We start from the raw sequence: 17,120 nt of genomic DNA on the forward strand, positions 1-17,120 counted from the left end.
TGTGGGAGCATTTTTTGAAATAATTAAAGATTCGAGGATACAAAGTTGACCTACGTTTCTTGAAGAAGCAAGAATGTTGATGTGAAAATCTGGTTCTGAATTAATGCAAGTGCGAATATGTTTATAGAACGATGAAGCAGTAGTGTTTAAGTGCTCTTTAATGCGGTGGTGAATCAATCTGGTAGTGCTTCCGATGTAAGATGCACTGCATTTAGCGCATTGTAGGTCGTAAACAACGTGGTTCTTAAAGCATAAACCTGTGTGTGATATTGGGCAATTAGAGAGTGAACAAGGGGAAGGTGTATGCGATGGATGTTTTCGGTTGAGCTGTTGTCTTAAAGTAGATCCAGTGTGGATGAGTTGAATGTTGAGTCCCTCGCTGCGGATGGCTTTTCGGATTGAAGATGAGATTTTGTCACTGAGAAAGGGTAGTTTTAGAAAACAATTGTTAGAGAAGGGTCGGGTGTTGCGTTTTTTCTTTTTAAGTGAGGATAGGATCGTATTAGGGTAGCCGTTTAGTGAGAGGGTCTGTAGGAAATTGTTAGTGTGTGTATGTTTGCCGGAGATGTTAGTGCATTTGTCTTGTATGCGTGAGATTTCGGCATGTGCGTAGTTTAGTTTGTCCTTGAGAGGTAGTGCAGATTTGAAATGTACGAAGAGGCGTTTGCTGGCGGGTTTTCTGTAGAATTCAGTGCATATGGCACCATTTTTTTTTATTTGTATTTTAAAATCAAGTAGAGAAAGAGATTCAGAAGAGTCTGGGTGTTCTATAGTAAATTTTAAGTTTGGGTCGGCGTTATTGAATTTGTGGAAAATGTTAATAGCTTCTTCGCGGGAGTATGTGATAATTTAAATGTCATCGATATATCTAGTAAAAACGAGATAAGAGTAGCAGGTACTAAGGGTGTATCTTTCGAGTTTGTCCATATAAGCAATGGCAAGAATACCGTTCAAACAAGTATCTGGACAACCCATGGGCTCCAGTCTATCCGGTATTCTTGTCATTGCTTATATGGACAAACTCGAAAGACACACCCTTAGTACCTGCTACTCTTATCTCGTTTTTACTAGATATATCGATGACATTTAAATTATCACATACTCCCGCGAAGAAGCTATTAACATTTTCCACAAATTCAATAACGCCGACCCAAACTTAAAATTTACTATAGAACACCCAGACTCTTCTGAATCTCTTTCTCTACTTGATTTTAAAATACAAATAAAAAAAAATGGTGCCATATGCACTGAATTCTACAGAAAACCCGCCAGCAAACGCCTCTTCGTACATTTCAAATCTGCACTACCTCTCAAGGACAAACTAAACTACGCACATGCCGAAATCTCACGCATACAAGACAAATGCACTAACATCTCCGACAAACATACACACACTAACAATTTCCTACAGACCCTCTCACTAAACGGCTACCCTAATACGATCCTATCCTCACTTAAAAAGAAAAAACACAACACCCGACCCTTCTCTAACAATTGTTTTCTAAAACTACCCTTCCTCAGTGACAAAATCTCATCTTCAATCCGAAAAGCCATCCGCAGCGAGGGACTCAACATTCAACTCATCCACACTGGATCTACTTTAAGACAACAGCTCAACCGAAAACATCCATCGCATACACCTTCCCCTTGTTCACTCTCTAATTGCCCAATATCACACACAGGTTTATGCTTTAAGAACCACGTTGTTTACGACCTACAATGCGCTAAATGCAGTGCATCTTACATCGGAAGCACTACCAGATTGATTCACCACCGCATTAAAGAGCACTTAAACACTACTGCTTCGTCGTTCTATAAACATATTCGCACTTGCATTAATTCAGAACCAGATTTTCACATCAACATTCTTGCTTCTTCAAGAAACGTAGGTCAACTTCGTATCCTCGAATCTTTAATTATTTCAAAAAATACTCCCACACTAAACAATAGACTGGAATTGAGCTCCGCTTTTATAATATAAGTTTAAAACATAAGAAAAACAATAATAAAAATAATAAAAAAACAAAAAAAAAACCCTTGCTTGAATAGTCATCTCCCTTGATTCACAAACGCAACAAGTATTTCAAACATCAACAGATTTATTTTAACGTTCTCCTAACGTCATTTTTTGTTCTATATTTCGCGGTATCACGTGGCAAACTCTGCGGCTACTTTTCCAATTTTGAACACTCTTCCGCTGTCTTCTCTTGAAAAAGGACTAATAGGTCTGAAATATATTGAGATTTATAACACCATTGAATACAACAGAAAAAAAAAATTACTGTTGTTTAGAGTTAAAATTTGTGTGAAAAAGAAAAACAAACAACAAAAAAAAGAAATTTATTTCTTTTGTTTTCATTTAATTTTACTCTATATAAAAAAAAATCTTGCATTGTTCTTGGCTTTTAATTTTACCTTATATATATATATATATATATATATATATATATATATATATATATATATATATATATATATATATATATATATATATACAGTGATGATCATATTTATTGGCACGGTAAAATAAAAGTTAAATTTTGTCTAATAAATTCTAAAAAAGGGATTAAATTAAAGAAAATAACAAAGTATATTATGTATTTTTAACTGGCCTTTCCGATGCAGCAATCGGATTTTAGAAAAAATAAATAACAAAGGAACAACAAACATAATTGCAAAAAACCCTTGTTCAAAATTATTGGCACGATTTATTTAATAATCAATTGTATAGCCTTTGGCCTTGATTACCTTCCTCAGTCGCTTTTCATAGTTTACAACCAAGTTGTTGCACTCTTCAGTAGTAATTTTAGCCCACTCTTCCTGACAATAATCCTCCAATTGAATAAGATTCTTAGGCTTCCTTTGCATTACCCTCAATTTTAATGTTCTCCATAAATTTTCAATTGGATTAAGGTCTGGGCTTTGTGATGGCCACTCCAAAACATTAATATGATTGTCCTCAAGCCATTTCTTAGTCAGTTTAGCCGAATGCTTTGGGTCATTATCTTGCATGAACCACCAACGACGACCAAGTGAGAGCTCTTTAGCAGAGTCTTTCAGGTTTTCATCCAATATTTTAACATAATCTTCCTTTTTTATGCTACCTGTGACCTTAACAAGTCGCCCTGGTCCAGAGGCAGCAAAGGATCCCCAAAACATCAAACTGCCTCCACCGTGCTTCACTGTGGGTATGGTGTTCTTAGGCAGGAAAGCTTCGCCAGATTTTCTGTAAATATAAGACACTTTATTATGGCCAAATAACTCTATTTTCGTTTCGTCAGTCCATAGAACACGTTTCCAGAATGCAACATCTTTATCAATATGACGTTTTGCAAAGGCTAGCCTTGCTTTCAGGTGCATAGGCTTCAATAAGGGAGTCTTTCTCGGACGACATGCTTTTAAACCAGCTCTCTTCAAAACTCTACCAACTGTATGTCGAGATACATTCACTCCAGAGGTGCTCTGTTCATCAACAATCTCCCCAACAGAGATCCTTGGGTTTTGTTTTACTTGTCGAACAATTTTCCGTTCATCTCTTGGGGAAAGAATCCTTTTTCTCCCTCTACCCTCTAAACTCATAACGTGGCCTTGCGATTTGAACTTGTTTATTATGGCTCTAACAGTGGATTTGGGAAGGTTTAGCTTCTTTGAAATCTTATCATAGCCCTCCCCATTGATATGGCATGCTACAACAAGCTTCCTGACGTCTTCGCTGTGTTCCTTAGTTTTAACCATGGCGATTGAAAATTATAATTTAGTCACTTATAATAGTTTAAATAAATCGCTATCTAAAAATTATCTGAAAAAAATTATTCACTGAATTAGCGTTAAACAAGCATAATATGGCTATAAAAAAGTTCAGAAAGCACGTAAACTGGAAATTGATTGATATTATACTGATACTAAAAGAAAAACAAAGCCGTGCCAATAATTTTGAACAAGGGTTTTTTGCAATTATGTTTGTTGTTCCTTTGTTATTTATTTTTTCTAAAATCCGATTGCTGCATCGGAAAGGCCAGTTAAAAATACATAATATACTTTGTTATTGTCTTTAATTTAATCCCTTTTTTAGAATTTATTAGACAAAATTTAACTTTTATTTTACCGTGCCAATAAATATGATCATCACTGTATATATATATATATATATATATATATATATATATATATATATAAGGAAAAGTAGTTAATAAAAAATGTTAAAAAACACTTTGAAAAACAGTTAAAAACATATTTAATTTTAAAAAGGAAGCACAAAATAAGTGGATAGTCCTTAATCCACGGAGTTCTGAAGAAATACTTTCCTTCTCATTACAGGGTAGGAATTAGCAAAATGTGGGATCGTATTTTGCTTGCAAAAATATTTAATAAAATGACCAGTAAGTAGTAGATCTTACTTGGTAACAATTAGTGAAGCAGAGGGAATATGGGGAAGAAACAGGTGATTTCACGTGAATGGATGGTCTGGTGAAGAGTAAAAAATCCAATAACGGTAAAATCCAAAAAAGTTGATTAAATTTCCATTTCCACAAGTAAAATTCAAAGAATCGCGTTATTAGAAGATGGTTCAAAGTAATCCAAAAGGGAAAATATATATATATATATTTCTGGAGAAATATATTTTCTTATAATATATAGCAATCCTTATTTAAGAAGCTCAATATTTAAGAAGCTCAATGTAATTACAGAGCAATATAGTGAATAAATGACAAAAAAATTATATTCTAAAATTCATGATGTTGGCCATCTCATAATTTATTCCTTTAATTCAGTTGACATTTACAATTCTTGACAGTATCTGTTTCGTAGCACAAAATCAATCACTTAATTTTTATATCAATCAGTGAATCTATTATGCCCTTAACTCATTAGAAGAAATAGCAACAATCAATCTGTCACAAGGAAATAAAGTGTGATTTGACATGATTAAAATCCAAAAATTGGAAGAGAAGCAGCAAATACCTTTAATATGTTTCCATTACGCCATTTTGAATTTTAAAAATCTAAAAATGGAATTATATATATATATATATATATATATATATATATATATATATATATATACACGAGTAAACAGTTAATAAAACATGTTAAAAAAACACTTTGAAATGAATTAAAAACATATTTAATCTGAAAAGGAAAATATGAGTTTAGAAAGAACAATCACGTGCGAATTTGTATTTTTTTTAATAAACAGATATTTATTTATTTAAAGTTTCAAATTTTTGGCTTATAAAAAAAGCCTTCATCAGGATTTTTTTTAAAAAACAATACAATATATTTTTTTCTTTTCTTGTCTTACATACCATGATGTCGTTTAGCAGAGTGGTTGTGTATTGTAAGTCCAGTGGTAAGCGCTGTTCGTGCGTGATCGTTCTATTTAACCTCACATTTTAAATTCCATTGTCCCCGTGCTTCTTAAAAGTGGATTAATACTTATACTCTATATGCATAAGCCTGAAGAATCCTAGAGTGGATGAAACGTGGAATATTCAGTGTAGCTTAATGGCCATATATATTTTATAAATTACTAACTAGCTCTTGGGCACTTTTGAAGTAAATACTTAAAGTTTACACATAAATTTATACTTTCGTATATTAATTTTATGTGAGTAAATGTAGTTATAATTATTTTTTTTACTATAATAATTAAATACCTACAGACACTAGTGTTTCATCCTTTCGGGAATCTTCAGTGCAGGGTGTCATGATTAATACCAGTCGAACGAATCGAACCCCACATCACGAGACATCTCTGGCTCGGTTAGCGAAGACCTAATCCATTAGGCTACCATTAACCGTGTGAAATAACGTCGAATTTAAATATTTTTAATTTTAAATGTTCATTACGTCAGTCAGAGAGTGATCTAATCGTTATACGATGATCTATATATATATATATATATATATATATATATGGGACGATTCCAATATTTTTCCTGATTCTGATACAATTCCCGATTCTGATTCCAAATTAAAAAATCAGCTGTCTACCAAAGAAAGCATTTGTTGCACATGTGTACGTAGTGTGATTATGTTAGGGAAATAAAAGCTGGGAAGTGAAGGTAGAGGATGTGTATTGCATGGCGAAAAACGATATGAGAATGATATGATGGATGTGTAACAAGCGTCTTGAAGATAAGCTTAGTTCTGGTGATCTTCTGATGATTTTTCTGATTATCTTATGATGATTTTCTTATGATTTTCTTATGATTTTCTGATGATCTTCTGATGATCTTATGATGATTTTCTTATGATTTTCTTATGATTTTCTGATGATCTTCTGATGATTTTCTTATGATCTTCTGATGATCTTATGATGATTTTCTTATGATCTTCTGATGATTTTCTGATGATTTTTTTATGATTTTCTGATGATCTTCTGATGATCTTATGATGATTTTCTTATGATTTTCTTATAATTTTCTGATGATTTTCTGATGATCTTATGATTTTCTGATGATTTTCTGATAATCTTATGATGATTTTCTTATGATTTTCTGATGATCTGATGATTTTCTGATGATTTTCTGATGATCTTCTGATGACTTTTTTTTTAATTTTCTGATGATTTTCTGATGATCTTATGATTTTCTGATGATCTTATGATTTTCTGATGATCTTCTGATGATCTTCTGATGAGAGGAAGATTAAATCTGGACAGTATCAGAGATATGTGTGCAAAACAAAAAACTTTGATGGTATGGTCATTTTTTTAAGAATGGATGAGAGTTTTTGCGTTAGTAGATGTAGAACAGTTGAGATGACAAGGCCAGTTCATAGAGAGTAAATGATAAGAATGGATTTGAAAGAATGGAGGATAAATAAAGACCTAATCAGAGACAGGTTAGTTTATTTCTTAAAGCTACCCAACACATGTCAGCATGTAAAACAGCCATTAAAACGAAGAAGAAGAAGATGATGACGACGACAATGACGATGATGATGATTGGGACACCACTTCTAAACAAAAAACAAAAATTGTTCATGGTATATTTTTCTTGTCTGGGGTTTGCTGACTAAATTGCATTGATTTAAAAATTCTGTGGATTTTTTTAAGATAGTGTGGCCACAGAAGTATTAATAGAGCAGCCAGTAAAAACACACCCTTCTGCATGAATACAAAACTGTCCAGATCAGGGTTAAGGTGAGGATGAAATTATCCTGATAATAAAATCAAATCTGATACAATACAAAATTAGTTGTAGCAACGTTTAAATGAAAGTCTGTAAAAATAATGTTCGAAATGGTATTTTCTACATGCGGTTAGAATAAACAGACAAATGGAAAATTCTATTGGAAGTTTATGGCTATGTGCCAGGATATGCCATCAAAGATGGGAAGTCTGAAGTGAGATAAAAACGAAATGCAATAAGTCTTCAGACGTACCTCTCCACCGTACTGTGTATCGATACCCTACGGCTGACTGGGATAGCTTTCGTACGTTTATATCTGATCTACCCCTACTTTCCATGTTTAAAAAGGATGTGTCCTCCATAGTATCAGACATGACCGAATGGTTAATTGTAGGTATAGACCGATTTATACCATCCAAAAAATTCCAACAAAAACCAAATAGCCAGCCATGGTTCTCCCCAGAATGTGCTGCTGCCATCGTGCACAGAAATCACTTTTTCCATAGCTACCAACGTAATAGATGCACTGTGACTAGAGCTGCTTTCAGGACTGCCAGCAACCACTGTAAAAGAGTAATAAAAAATGCAAGAGAGCTATATGCTCAGTCCGTTAAATCCAAAGTGGCTGAGCAGCGGCTTGGTTCCCACCAGTTTTGGCAAATAGCAAACAGGATCCTGAATAGAAGCGTGCGTTCTATCCCAACCATCATCAATGGGCCTGAGGTCATCTTGTCAGCATCAGACAAGGCCAAACTATTTGCAAAGAACTTGCAGCTAATTGTACCCTATGCGACGAAGGCCATCAACTCCCCGTATTTCCTCCTATAACAGATAACATGCTATGCAACATACAAATATCCCTGTGTGAGGTCGCTAAGCTAATCAAGAACCTTGATTCCATTAAAGCAACTGGCCCTGACGGCATTCCAATTATAGTGCTGAAAAAGCTTCAACCAGAACTTGCCCCCATACTTACAAAACTGTTTAAGCCTTTCCTTACAGAGAAGTGCTTCCCAACACCCTGGAAACCTCATCAGTATGCCCTGTATTTAAGAATTTAGATGATAAGTCGTCTCTCTCTCAGTACAGACCAATAAGTCTTCTGCGTGTCATGAGTAAGTTGCTGGAATCCATATTAAATAGAGAAGTAGTCAACCACCACAACAGAAATAATCTTCTTAATGATATGCAATGTGGTTTCCGTTCTGCCAGATCTACAGCAGATTTGCTAACAGTTATATCTCATAGGATTAGTGAATCTCTTGACAAAGGCTTCCTCTCTAGGGCAATTGCTTTTGACATATAAAAAGCCTTCGATAAGGTATGGCATAAGGGTCTACTTCACAAGATTTCCAGCTACGGTATAACTGGAAATGTTTTCTCAATCATTAAATCATTTCTCTCTGATAGGCTCATAAGATTGATGGGCAGAAATCAGAGGCCCTCAGTATTAATGCTGGAGTCCCTCAGGGGTCCATCCTGGGCCCAACTCTCTTCCTGATCTACATCAATGATCTCCCAAAACACATACTTAAATCATTCGTTGACATCTATGCTGATGACACGGCCATCTATGGCAACACATCAAAGGCTGTAAATGACAAAATTCTCTCTGATTCTCTCTCCTCTCATCTCGAGCGCGTGGTACAATGGGGGAAGAGGTGGCTAGTTACTTTTAATGCATCTAAAACCAAGCTCCTACCTTTACATCATCAACGCTCTGATCACCATCTGGCATCAATTGAAATGGATGGCTCTCGACTATGGGAAGCTCCATGTTTTTATAAGCTTCTGGGCTTGACCTTTACTCCTGACCTGAAATGGAACACGTACATCAAGTCTATTGCCAAGGTCGCTGGAAAAATTGTAGGATCCTTCTACCATTTCAGAAGATATTTCACTACTGATGCAATTCTCTATCTATATAAAAGCCAAGTACATTCAACGATGGAGTATTGTTGCCACATCTGGGCAGTAGCTGCTAAAAACAGCCTATTCTGCCTTGACAGAGTACAAAATAGGCTTTGTGGCTAAGTGAGGGATGCTTTTTTCTCTTCCTTGCAACCTCTCTCCCACAGGAGAGACGTCGGAGCCTGTTTTTGTTTTATCATTACTTCCTTGGCAAGTGCTCGTCTAAGCTCCAATCCCTGGTCCTCCCTCGCCAATCTTTGATGAGGAGCACTCGTCTAGCTGAAACCACTGTCAAAAATTTTCCCCACTCTTTATCTGTGCCAAAACCAAAACGTAGACTCCATGAACAAAGCTTCTTTCTCAGAAGTGCACGCCTGTGGAACTCTGTTCCGTCTGCCTGTTTCCCACCTGACTACAACCTGATGTCTTCAAGTTCAACATAAACAAATTCCTGATGAACCGTCTCCTTAAGTAAGACACTTTATCAAATCTCAACACTAACATACTGTACACGCAATAACCCTTATCCCCGAGTGGCTTCTGGGCCTTGATAAGTGGTGACCACCTTGTAAAAAAAAAAAAATATGTGGTGATAAAGAGAGAAAAGTCTTTGGTGGATAAGCCAATTAGAGTTTTAAATTTATTTAAAAGTTTTACTTTAGTCTTCTTCACCTCCCCCCCCTCTGTCAACCAGGCGATAGGAAACTTACGTAATATGTAACTCTACAATACTGTCAAAGAATAAAACATAAAAAAACATGCCCTGTCATTGAGTAAAGATGGCGTTCGCATTTTTCCTTATTTTGCTATATTATTACAGAACCAAAAGGAAAAAACGGAAAATTTTGCTACTATATCTTCATTATAACTAGTTGTTGCTAGAAGTTTAAAAGCAGCAGCAGAAGTTTAAAATGCGGCAGCAGAATGAGAAGTTTAAAACCAGAAGAAGAAGAAGAAGAAGAAGAAGAAGAAGAAGTGTGCGCAAATGTTGTCTGTTTACAGGTTTAATCGGAAATGAAAGAAACCAGTGTCATTCCAAATGCATTCTTTTCGTTTTTGCTTGTTTTCGGAGGCCTGAAATCTAATTGATCTAATAAAAATAGGTTATAGCAAGTTCCACAACGACCAAGAAATCATTGTCGCTGTCTTTTTAAAAAAATTTTAGTTTTTTTTTTACATAGTCGTCACAACTTATCAAGGCCCGGAAGCTACTCAGGGATAAGGGTTATTGCAAGTACAGTACGTTAGTGTGGGGATTTGATGAAGTGTTTACTTAAGGGGGCGGTTCATTAGGAATTTGCTAACGTTGGACTTGAACACATCCAAGTTGTAGTCAGGTGGGAAGCAGGCAGACGGAACAGAGTTCCACAAGTTGAGAATGAGGGTAGCTAAGAAAGAACGACAACTTAAATTCATAATTTTCAAATTAAAGGACGGTAGTGTGAACTTAAGTTATCGTTTTTTTCCTTAGCTAACATCTTTCTTAACTTCTTTATAAAGATGATAACTTTCCCCCACCGAATTTTCATTTAACATGTACGTTGCAGCTTGATGTAGTGTTTTTAATGTTATTTTTTACTTCGCTCATGTTAAGTAATAAAATAAAATAAAATTTAACAAAAAAAAAAAAACGAGATAACATTAAAAACAGGCTATCGTTATCTTTATATAAACAAGTCGAGAACGAAGCTAAAGATGTATATTTAAAACTTAATTTTTTGTTAGATAAAGAACAGATAAACATTAAAAAAAATAAAAATTAAAAAAAAGACTAACACATTATTTAATCGTGGGGGGCTGGAAATTTTCGATCCGCCGCCTCCCCACACACAAAAATAGTAAAATAATATTTTTCTTTGCTTTTGTATTTCGTTTTCAAGGTATCTTGTTCCTTAATTAGAAAATTATGAACTTAAGTTATCGCCCTTAGTCTCTTTCTAAACGTTTTTTTATTTTTTTTATATTCATCACAACTAAGATGAAAGGGACTATTGTAAATCGTTAGATATTAATGTAACTGCTTTTTTGCTCCCGACAGTGGCAAAATAAGATAAATACAACAAACCTACCTTTAAAATTCAATACAAATTTTATTATATCCTCGGTTGCAAAAAAAGAATGCCCATTTTTGCCTCTGTAAACAGACCTGTTAACAACCTCAAAAGGTGATAGTCCTTCATTTTCAACAGGAACTAGTAACTGTTTCTTCATCTGTCTTCGAAGATATGAGTTAGCAGCCGTTGAAGGGGTCGATATGATGCCTTCTGATGTAAGAAGATCAAATCCTCATGCAGAAGTTCATGAAAAATGTTCATTGTTAGGTCAGCAAGCCAGACCAAAAAGGAAGTCTCTAGCGCATTTTAATAATAATAATAATGTGCCTAATTATTTAGGCTTGAAATAAAAAGTCTCAAAGAGACGAAAGTTGGAGGTTCCATTATGCCTCATATGGAGGGTGAGTTTTAAACATCCTTCTTGTACGGCTTGCTTGATGAAACTGAAAAGAAAGGCATGCAATACAAAAAAAAAACACACACACACACACAAAAAAAACACACAAAAAAACACACAAAAAAAAACACACACACAAAAAAAACACACAAAAAAACACACAAAAAAAAAAAACACACACACACACACACAAAAAAAAACACACAAAAAAAACACACACAAAAAAAAAACACAAAAAAAAAAACGCTACACAGTAAATAAAATCGACCGATCTGATTAGTCCAAAAGAAATACAATGGGAGGCATGATGTAATTATCAAATTTCTAAAAAAAATTTAGGACCAGATTTATAGGGTCATTCTAAGTGGGGAGCTGTGTAGCAAGATGTTTGTTCACATGACATTTAAATTGCTGCTTGTTGGTGCAGTCGGGGAAACAGAAAGCAGGGAGGGAATTCCAAAGGCAAGCGGTCTGAGAAAAGATCTCTGGAAACTCTACAGTGAAGGGGTGTGATTTTACTGTTTGTTATTCAAGAGTTATGTACGTTGAGGGGAACAGAAGTGCAGCCACTTCGTTATTGAAAATTTCATTAAATTACCTGTAAAATAAGCACAGGGATGTGACATTGAAGAGGTAGAACAAGGACTGAAACTTGTAGACTCTATTGCGTTAGAGACTCTTTTTTTGTCCAAAAGAGACAGAAAGACTAATGTAAATGTTAGGCTCAGAAGTCTCAATTTCGAGGAGAGTGTTATTAGCCATGGCATTTCAATAGTTCAGTTTTCATTAGAATATTCCCAGTAAAACAGGGTTGCCTAAATTTATACTGCTGGTGGGATAAAAGTTTAGCATTTTTGAGGTGGTAGGCTTTTACTAAATTGATTAATGATTCAAAAATTATAGTGAAAAACTGAAGGAAACTAATGAGGCAATAATTTTGCAGATTAGTTTCTTTCTGTAGAATTCTTAAAAACTGGTACCACAAAGGCAATTTACAAGCTATTAGTTTTTTGGGTTTTTTTAATATTATCCAGGACATCGAAAGAAGCGTGATTTCTGCCCATAGTGAGAAATTTGGAAGGTAGTGATTTCTGGAGTCCAAGGTGGAGTTTAAGGCGAATTACTCAGCAAAAAGTTCAGCCTCATCGATTGCCGTGCAAGCGACACCATGGAAGCTGGATAGTGTGGGAATTCTTAATTGGCAATCATACTTTTATACATTTTCCAGAAATCACAAATTCTTAACAAGTTAGAAAAGCATTTCATCCAAGGCATGAAAATTGTTAAACAAAATGTTTTTACAATTTTACAAAGTAAGGTATAAAAATTTAATTCAAATTGAATCAAAAAATTACCTTGGATTTATTTTATGTGATGTACATTCTGTTGCACTTTTTAAAAAAATCATTGAAAATTTTATATCTATATCATTATTTGCTAGATGAAAGATAATGTTTTTAAATTGCAACAAAATGTACATTACATAAAATAGATTCAAGGTAATTTTTTGATTCAATTTAAATTAAATTTTTATACCTTACTTTGTAAAATTTATAAAAGTGCACTTTGAAGATAAATAAATTTCAAATTGAATCTTGTACCTTTATTTTTAAAGCCTATAGTAAAAACATTTTGTTTAACAATTTTCATGCCTTGGATGAAATGCTTTTCTAACTTGTATCTTATCTTTTTAAGATTATATTTTAAAACTCTCCTTCTCTCTATTTTAGTTTGTATTTCTCCTCACACCACAACTCATTTTTGCAACCCCCTCTTTGTATTATTACAGGTTTGAATATTCTCTGTTTCAGTTTGTATTTCACCTCACACCACAACTCATTTTTTGCAACCCCCCCTTTGCAATACAGGTCTAAATAATGAGAAAATCTGAATTTTTTTTTAACAAAAGCTTTAAAATAACTTTTTTAGATTAAATTTTTTAAACTTCTTTCAGAATAGAAAATCTTTAAAATTTAATAAGGAACATATTTCATATAGGTTTCATTAACAAATATTCAGTACATAACGAGAAAAATAGAAATGAACATTTCAAAAGGATTGTATAACTGGTTACGGTCAATAGTAGTCCTCGCCAGCGAAAGTCTTTGTTATTGTTATTCTATTATTATTATTATTTAAAACATTTTATGTCCTGCTCTTTCGCGCGAGGACTAATTTCTGTGACTCAATACATTTTCTGGTTATCTGTGGCAATTATACTGTGCCAATGGTTTCTCGATGATATAATTTTTTTTTATCTATTTGTAGCTGAACAAGCCGAGCATACAGGGTCCACCTCCACAAGTGTAAAATTTACTTTTAATGTTTGTGCAAAATTTCAAAAATATCCTAGGCATGATTATTGAGATAAGTGCGAACAAATGTACAGATTAATGATTTGGGGGCAATTTTAACCCTATAATGCCTCCTAGGATGGCAACCAGTGTTATCCCAGAAAATCCGTTCTGGCAAAAGTTTACTTTCACCATGACTAATATTTGTGTAAAATTTTTAAAAAAAATTTAAAGCATAGTTATTGAGAAAAGGATGAACAAACAAACGGATGAACGGGAGTGAATTACGAGGTCAAACAGAGAATTATTCCCCTTTGCTCTGTTTACGAATGTAAAAAGCTTAATATATTTATTTGCTTCCCCACCAAAGCAAATTAGGCACAAGGCCGTTTTTAATGTGGGGTAAAAACCAGCTTCCCTAAAAGTAGGCAAAAAGGGAGCACTCTGGTTACCAAAAATAATAATTGTCCCAGTATAGAGGGTTTCCCGTCCATTGACTGGTACAAATTATCTTAAGTGCAGCATCTGCAGAACAGATACTATACTTTGATCCTGGCCCGAAGGCCAAGAACAATAGAAAAAAAGCAAGCCTCAGTAATTTCGTTTCCTTTCTATTTTGTTTTTGTTTTTTATTTTCTTTGTAATAAAATTTCTTTTATTCCAATTAACTTTTTTTTTCACTCTTTTTATTTTTTAATTAATATGTTTGCGGCGTTCCGTTACCCCTAGATTAGGACACAAAAACCGTAACAGTAGGTCAAATCCCTCCTTTGTCGGAGGATCAATTATTAGTAATATCTCATTATTTTAAGTAATGGTGCGTTATTTTGTGATTGAATGCTTAAGGTAGTATTAATCAGTATCACAAGGGGATCAGCATTCCTGAATGGACGATGGACATCCATTATACAAGCTTCAGACTATGTAAAGAATAAGTTGAGAAGTGAGGCTGGCTAGTCTTCATGATTTGAGAGGCAAAATACATGCGGTTTGACACTTTGATTTAACGGAAATACTGCATCTACCCTATCGAAGACATCGTCAAGCAGGGCACAGTCCCGGGTCTAAGGAAAATGGTAGAGGAACTACAAGTAACTAATGTTGTGTTATAAGATTAATCTAAAACACATGTATCCCTGATCATCTGAGGTATTAAAGAAATAGACTGAACCTGTATATATGCTTGTCAGAGGTTTCATATGAGAATGGGAGATATCTTGGCATGTCAAAATGATCAGAGGAGATTGAGGCGTGTAAATCAGTTTCGCTTAGTGTTAGGATATCTGGGGAGTTTACAAGGAGGAAGGATTCTATTTTTTCAGTTTTCATGATGGAGTTTTACATATTATGATAAAATTCACTATGACTTAATGGTGTCATTGTTATTTATTTATTTATTTATTTTTTACTAAAACATTAGTTTAGTAAAACATAAGTTGTTTGAGAATAAAGCCAAATTCCACTTTAAATAGGAAATAGGAATCAAGCCATCAAATAACAAGTTGAATAATTGAAGGTGCACATGCTTGGGTAGAACAGATATCAAAGAATTTTAGTACTTACAGAGATTCCCGAGCTATGACGTACATAGTTACCTGAACCTCATAAAAAAGAACAGACTTTTTATTTTATTTTATTTATTTTTTTTTTTTTTGCTAACAATTTATTGAGCGTCTTGTTTTCAAAATAGGGTAATGCTTTTAAATGCTTTTTCTTTTAATTTTTTTTTTTTTTTTTTTGTAGAGGGAGGATATGTGGCTGATAAATTGTTTTATTTATTTATTATTTCGATTGTTTAGGGAAAAGGGGATGTTGCCACCGGGCCTTAAGGTTACCTTAGGGTTAGGATTAGTATTTGTGTTTCAGTGCTTTATGAAAGGAGGGGATTTAGGAATATAGGACGGAAGCTGAGAAATTGTTTTTCTTTTTATTTATTTACCACTTTGACTGATAGTTAAGGTTAGCGGTAGGATTCCAGTACTTTTGAGGTGGGGTGGGGGAGAATGCAATTTGAATTAAATAATTCAAATTTATATATCTATAAAAGTGAAAATGTGTGTGTGTGTGTGTGTGTGTGTGTGTGTGTGTGTGTACATGTCCCTACTAAATAACTCAACTTACTTATCAAGGCCCGGAAGCCACTCAGGGATAAGGATTACTGCAAGTACATTACTTTGGGTCTAAACATTTGAAATTTGACATAAAGGGTATTCAGACATGCAGCAAGCTTTTTAATCCGTTTTTTGGGCATAAATTTGACTGCCAAGAGGTCAAAGTTTAAAGAGTTGACCTTTGCATACTCTACCGAACTCCTAGATCTAAACACTCGACATTTTAGATGTAGTTACTTAAACTTGAGTCAAACATTTTAATATATATATACATATGCACATAAAGTTATGAACAGTACATAGGGCCCGAGTAAATCTATGGAAACGATAAAGAAGAAGAAGAAGAAGAAGAAGAAGAAGAAGAAGAAGAAGAAGAAGAATTTTTTTTTCCAGATATTTATTTTCAAAATGTATCGTCTGCATGTCTCGGCAAATTTCGTTATCTGTCGGCGAAACTCGGGAATCTCCTCCAAAGTCTTAACTAATCTGCCTTTACCTACTTACTGAAAATGAAATTTAGGTAAAATATTCTAACGGACCCTATACATTGATATATATTGATACTTGTCATGTTATTGTTTTTGTTGGGGAGGGGGGGGGGGGTTTAACGAAACAAATCTGAGACGACCGAAAGCTGAAACAATAATTTTGTTAAATGAATTCGATAGAGAAAAAGAGGGGGGAAAAGAAAGAAAGAAAGAAAGAAAGAAAGAAAAGGAAGGAGGGGAAAAAGAAGGAGACGAAAAGAAACAAAAAATTCTTTTTAATGTTGCTTACCGATGAGAGATCACAGATCAAATTGCCGATTAGAATCCTGTGTTTGATAAACAAAAATAAAAATGCAGTCCACTAATTAAATTAAATTAAATTAAATTAAACGACTTGCATAAGCAATCGCGAACCAAAAAATAAACTGACTTTGTATTTTAATAAATTTGGCGACAACAAATGAAAACGACGAAAACAAAAAAAATGAAAACCGCGTCTCTTCGTAACCAACAGCATCGGCGCCCGTTACCACAGTAACACCGAGACATTGTTGCGTCAAAATCGCGATATGAAAAACAACTGCTTAACAAATGAGTTCGTGTAATATAGACACTTTCCGACTACAGAAACAAAATGGAGGTCAGTATAGTGTTTTATGTAAAAATGGAAACTGACTGAAAATAAAACGAAATACGAAACTAAACAATAAAATGAATTTAAAAAATATA

At 34.1% G+C, this 17,120-nt stretch overlaps 1 protein-coding gene across 3 annotated transcripts in view; it reads right to left on the minus strand.

The window, feature by feature from the left end:
* LOC145293014 (ropporin-1-like protein) overlaps nucleotides 1-17,120 on the minus strand; it is a 223,299-nt gene that overhangs the window by 39,301 nt on the left and 166,878 nt on the right. The window contains exon 1 of one of the 3 annotated variants that reach the window (XM_080139288.1): nucleotides 16,681-16,964. The exons of 1 other annotated variant lie outside the window; for it this stretch is intronic. Coding sequence is in view for 1 of the 2 variants with exons in the window: in XM_080139287.1 (XP_079995413.1) it covers nucleotides 11,117-11,258 (142 nt within the window). In the remaining variant the exon portion in view is untranslated. Of the gene's footprint in view, nucleotides 1-11,116; nucleotides 11,542-16,680; nucleotides 16,965-17,120 lie in introns of those variants that run through there. One more of the 3 variants, XM_080139287.1, reaches the window with a different exon arrangement.

The sequence above is a fragment of the Euprymna scolopes genome, chromosome 14, assembly GCF_053919585.1.
Source record: "Euprymna scolopes isolate OS-2025 chromosome 14, ASM5391958v1, whole genome shotgun sequence".
Lineage (NCBI taxonomy): Eukaryota > Metazoa > Mollusca > Cephalopoda > Sepiida > Sepiolidae > Euprymna > Euprymna scolopes.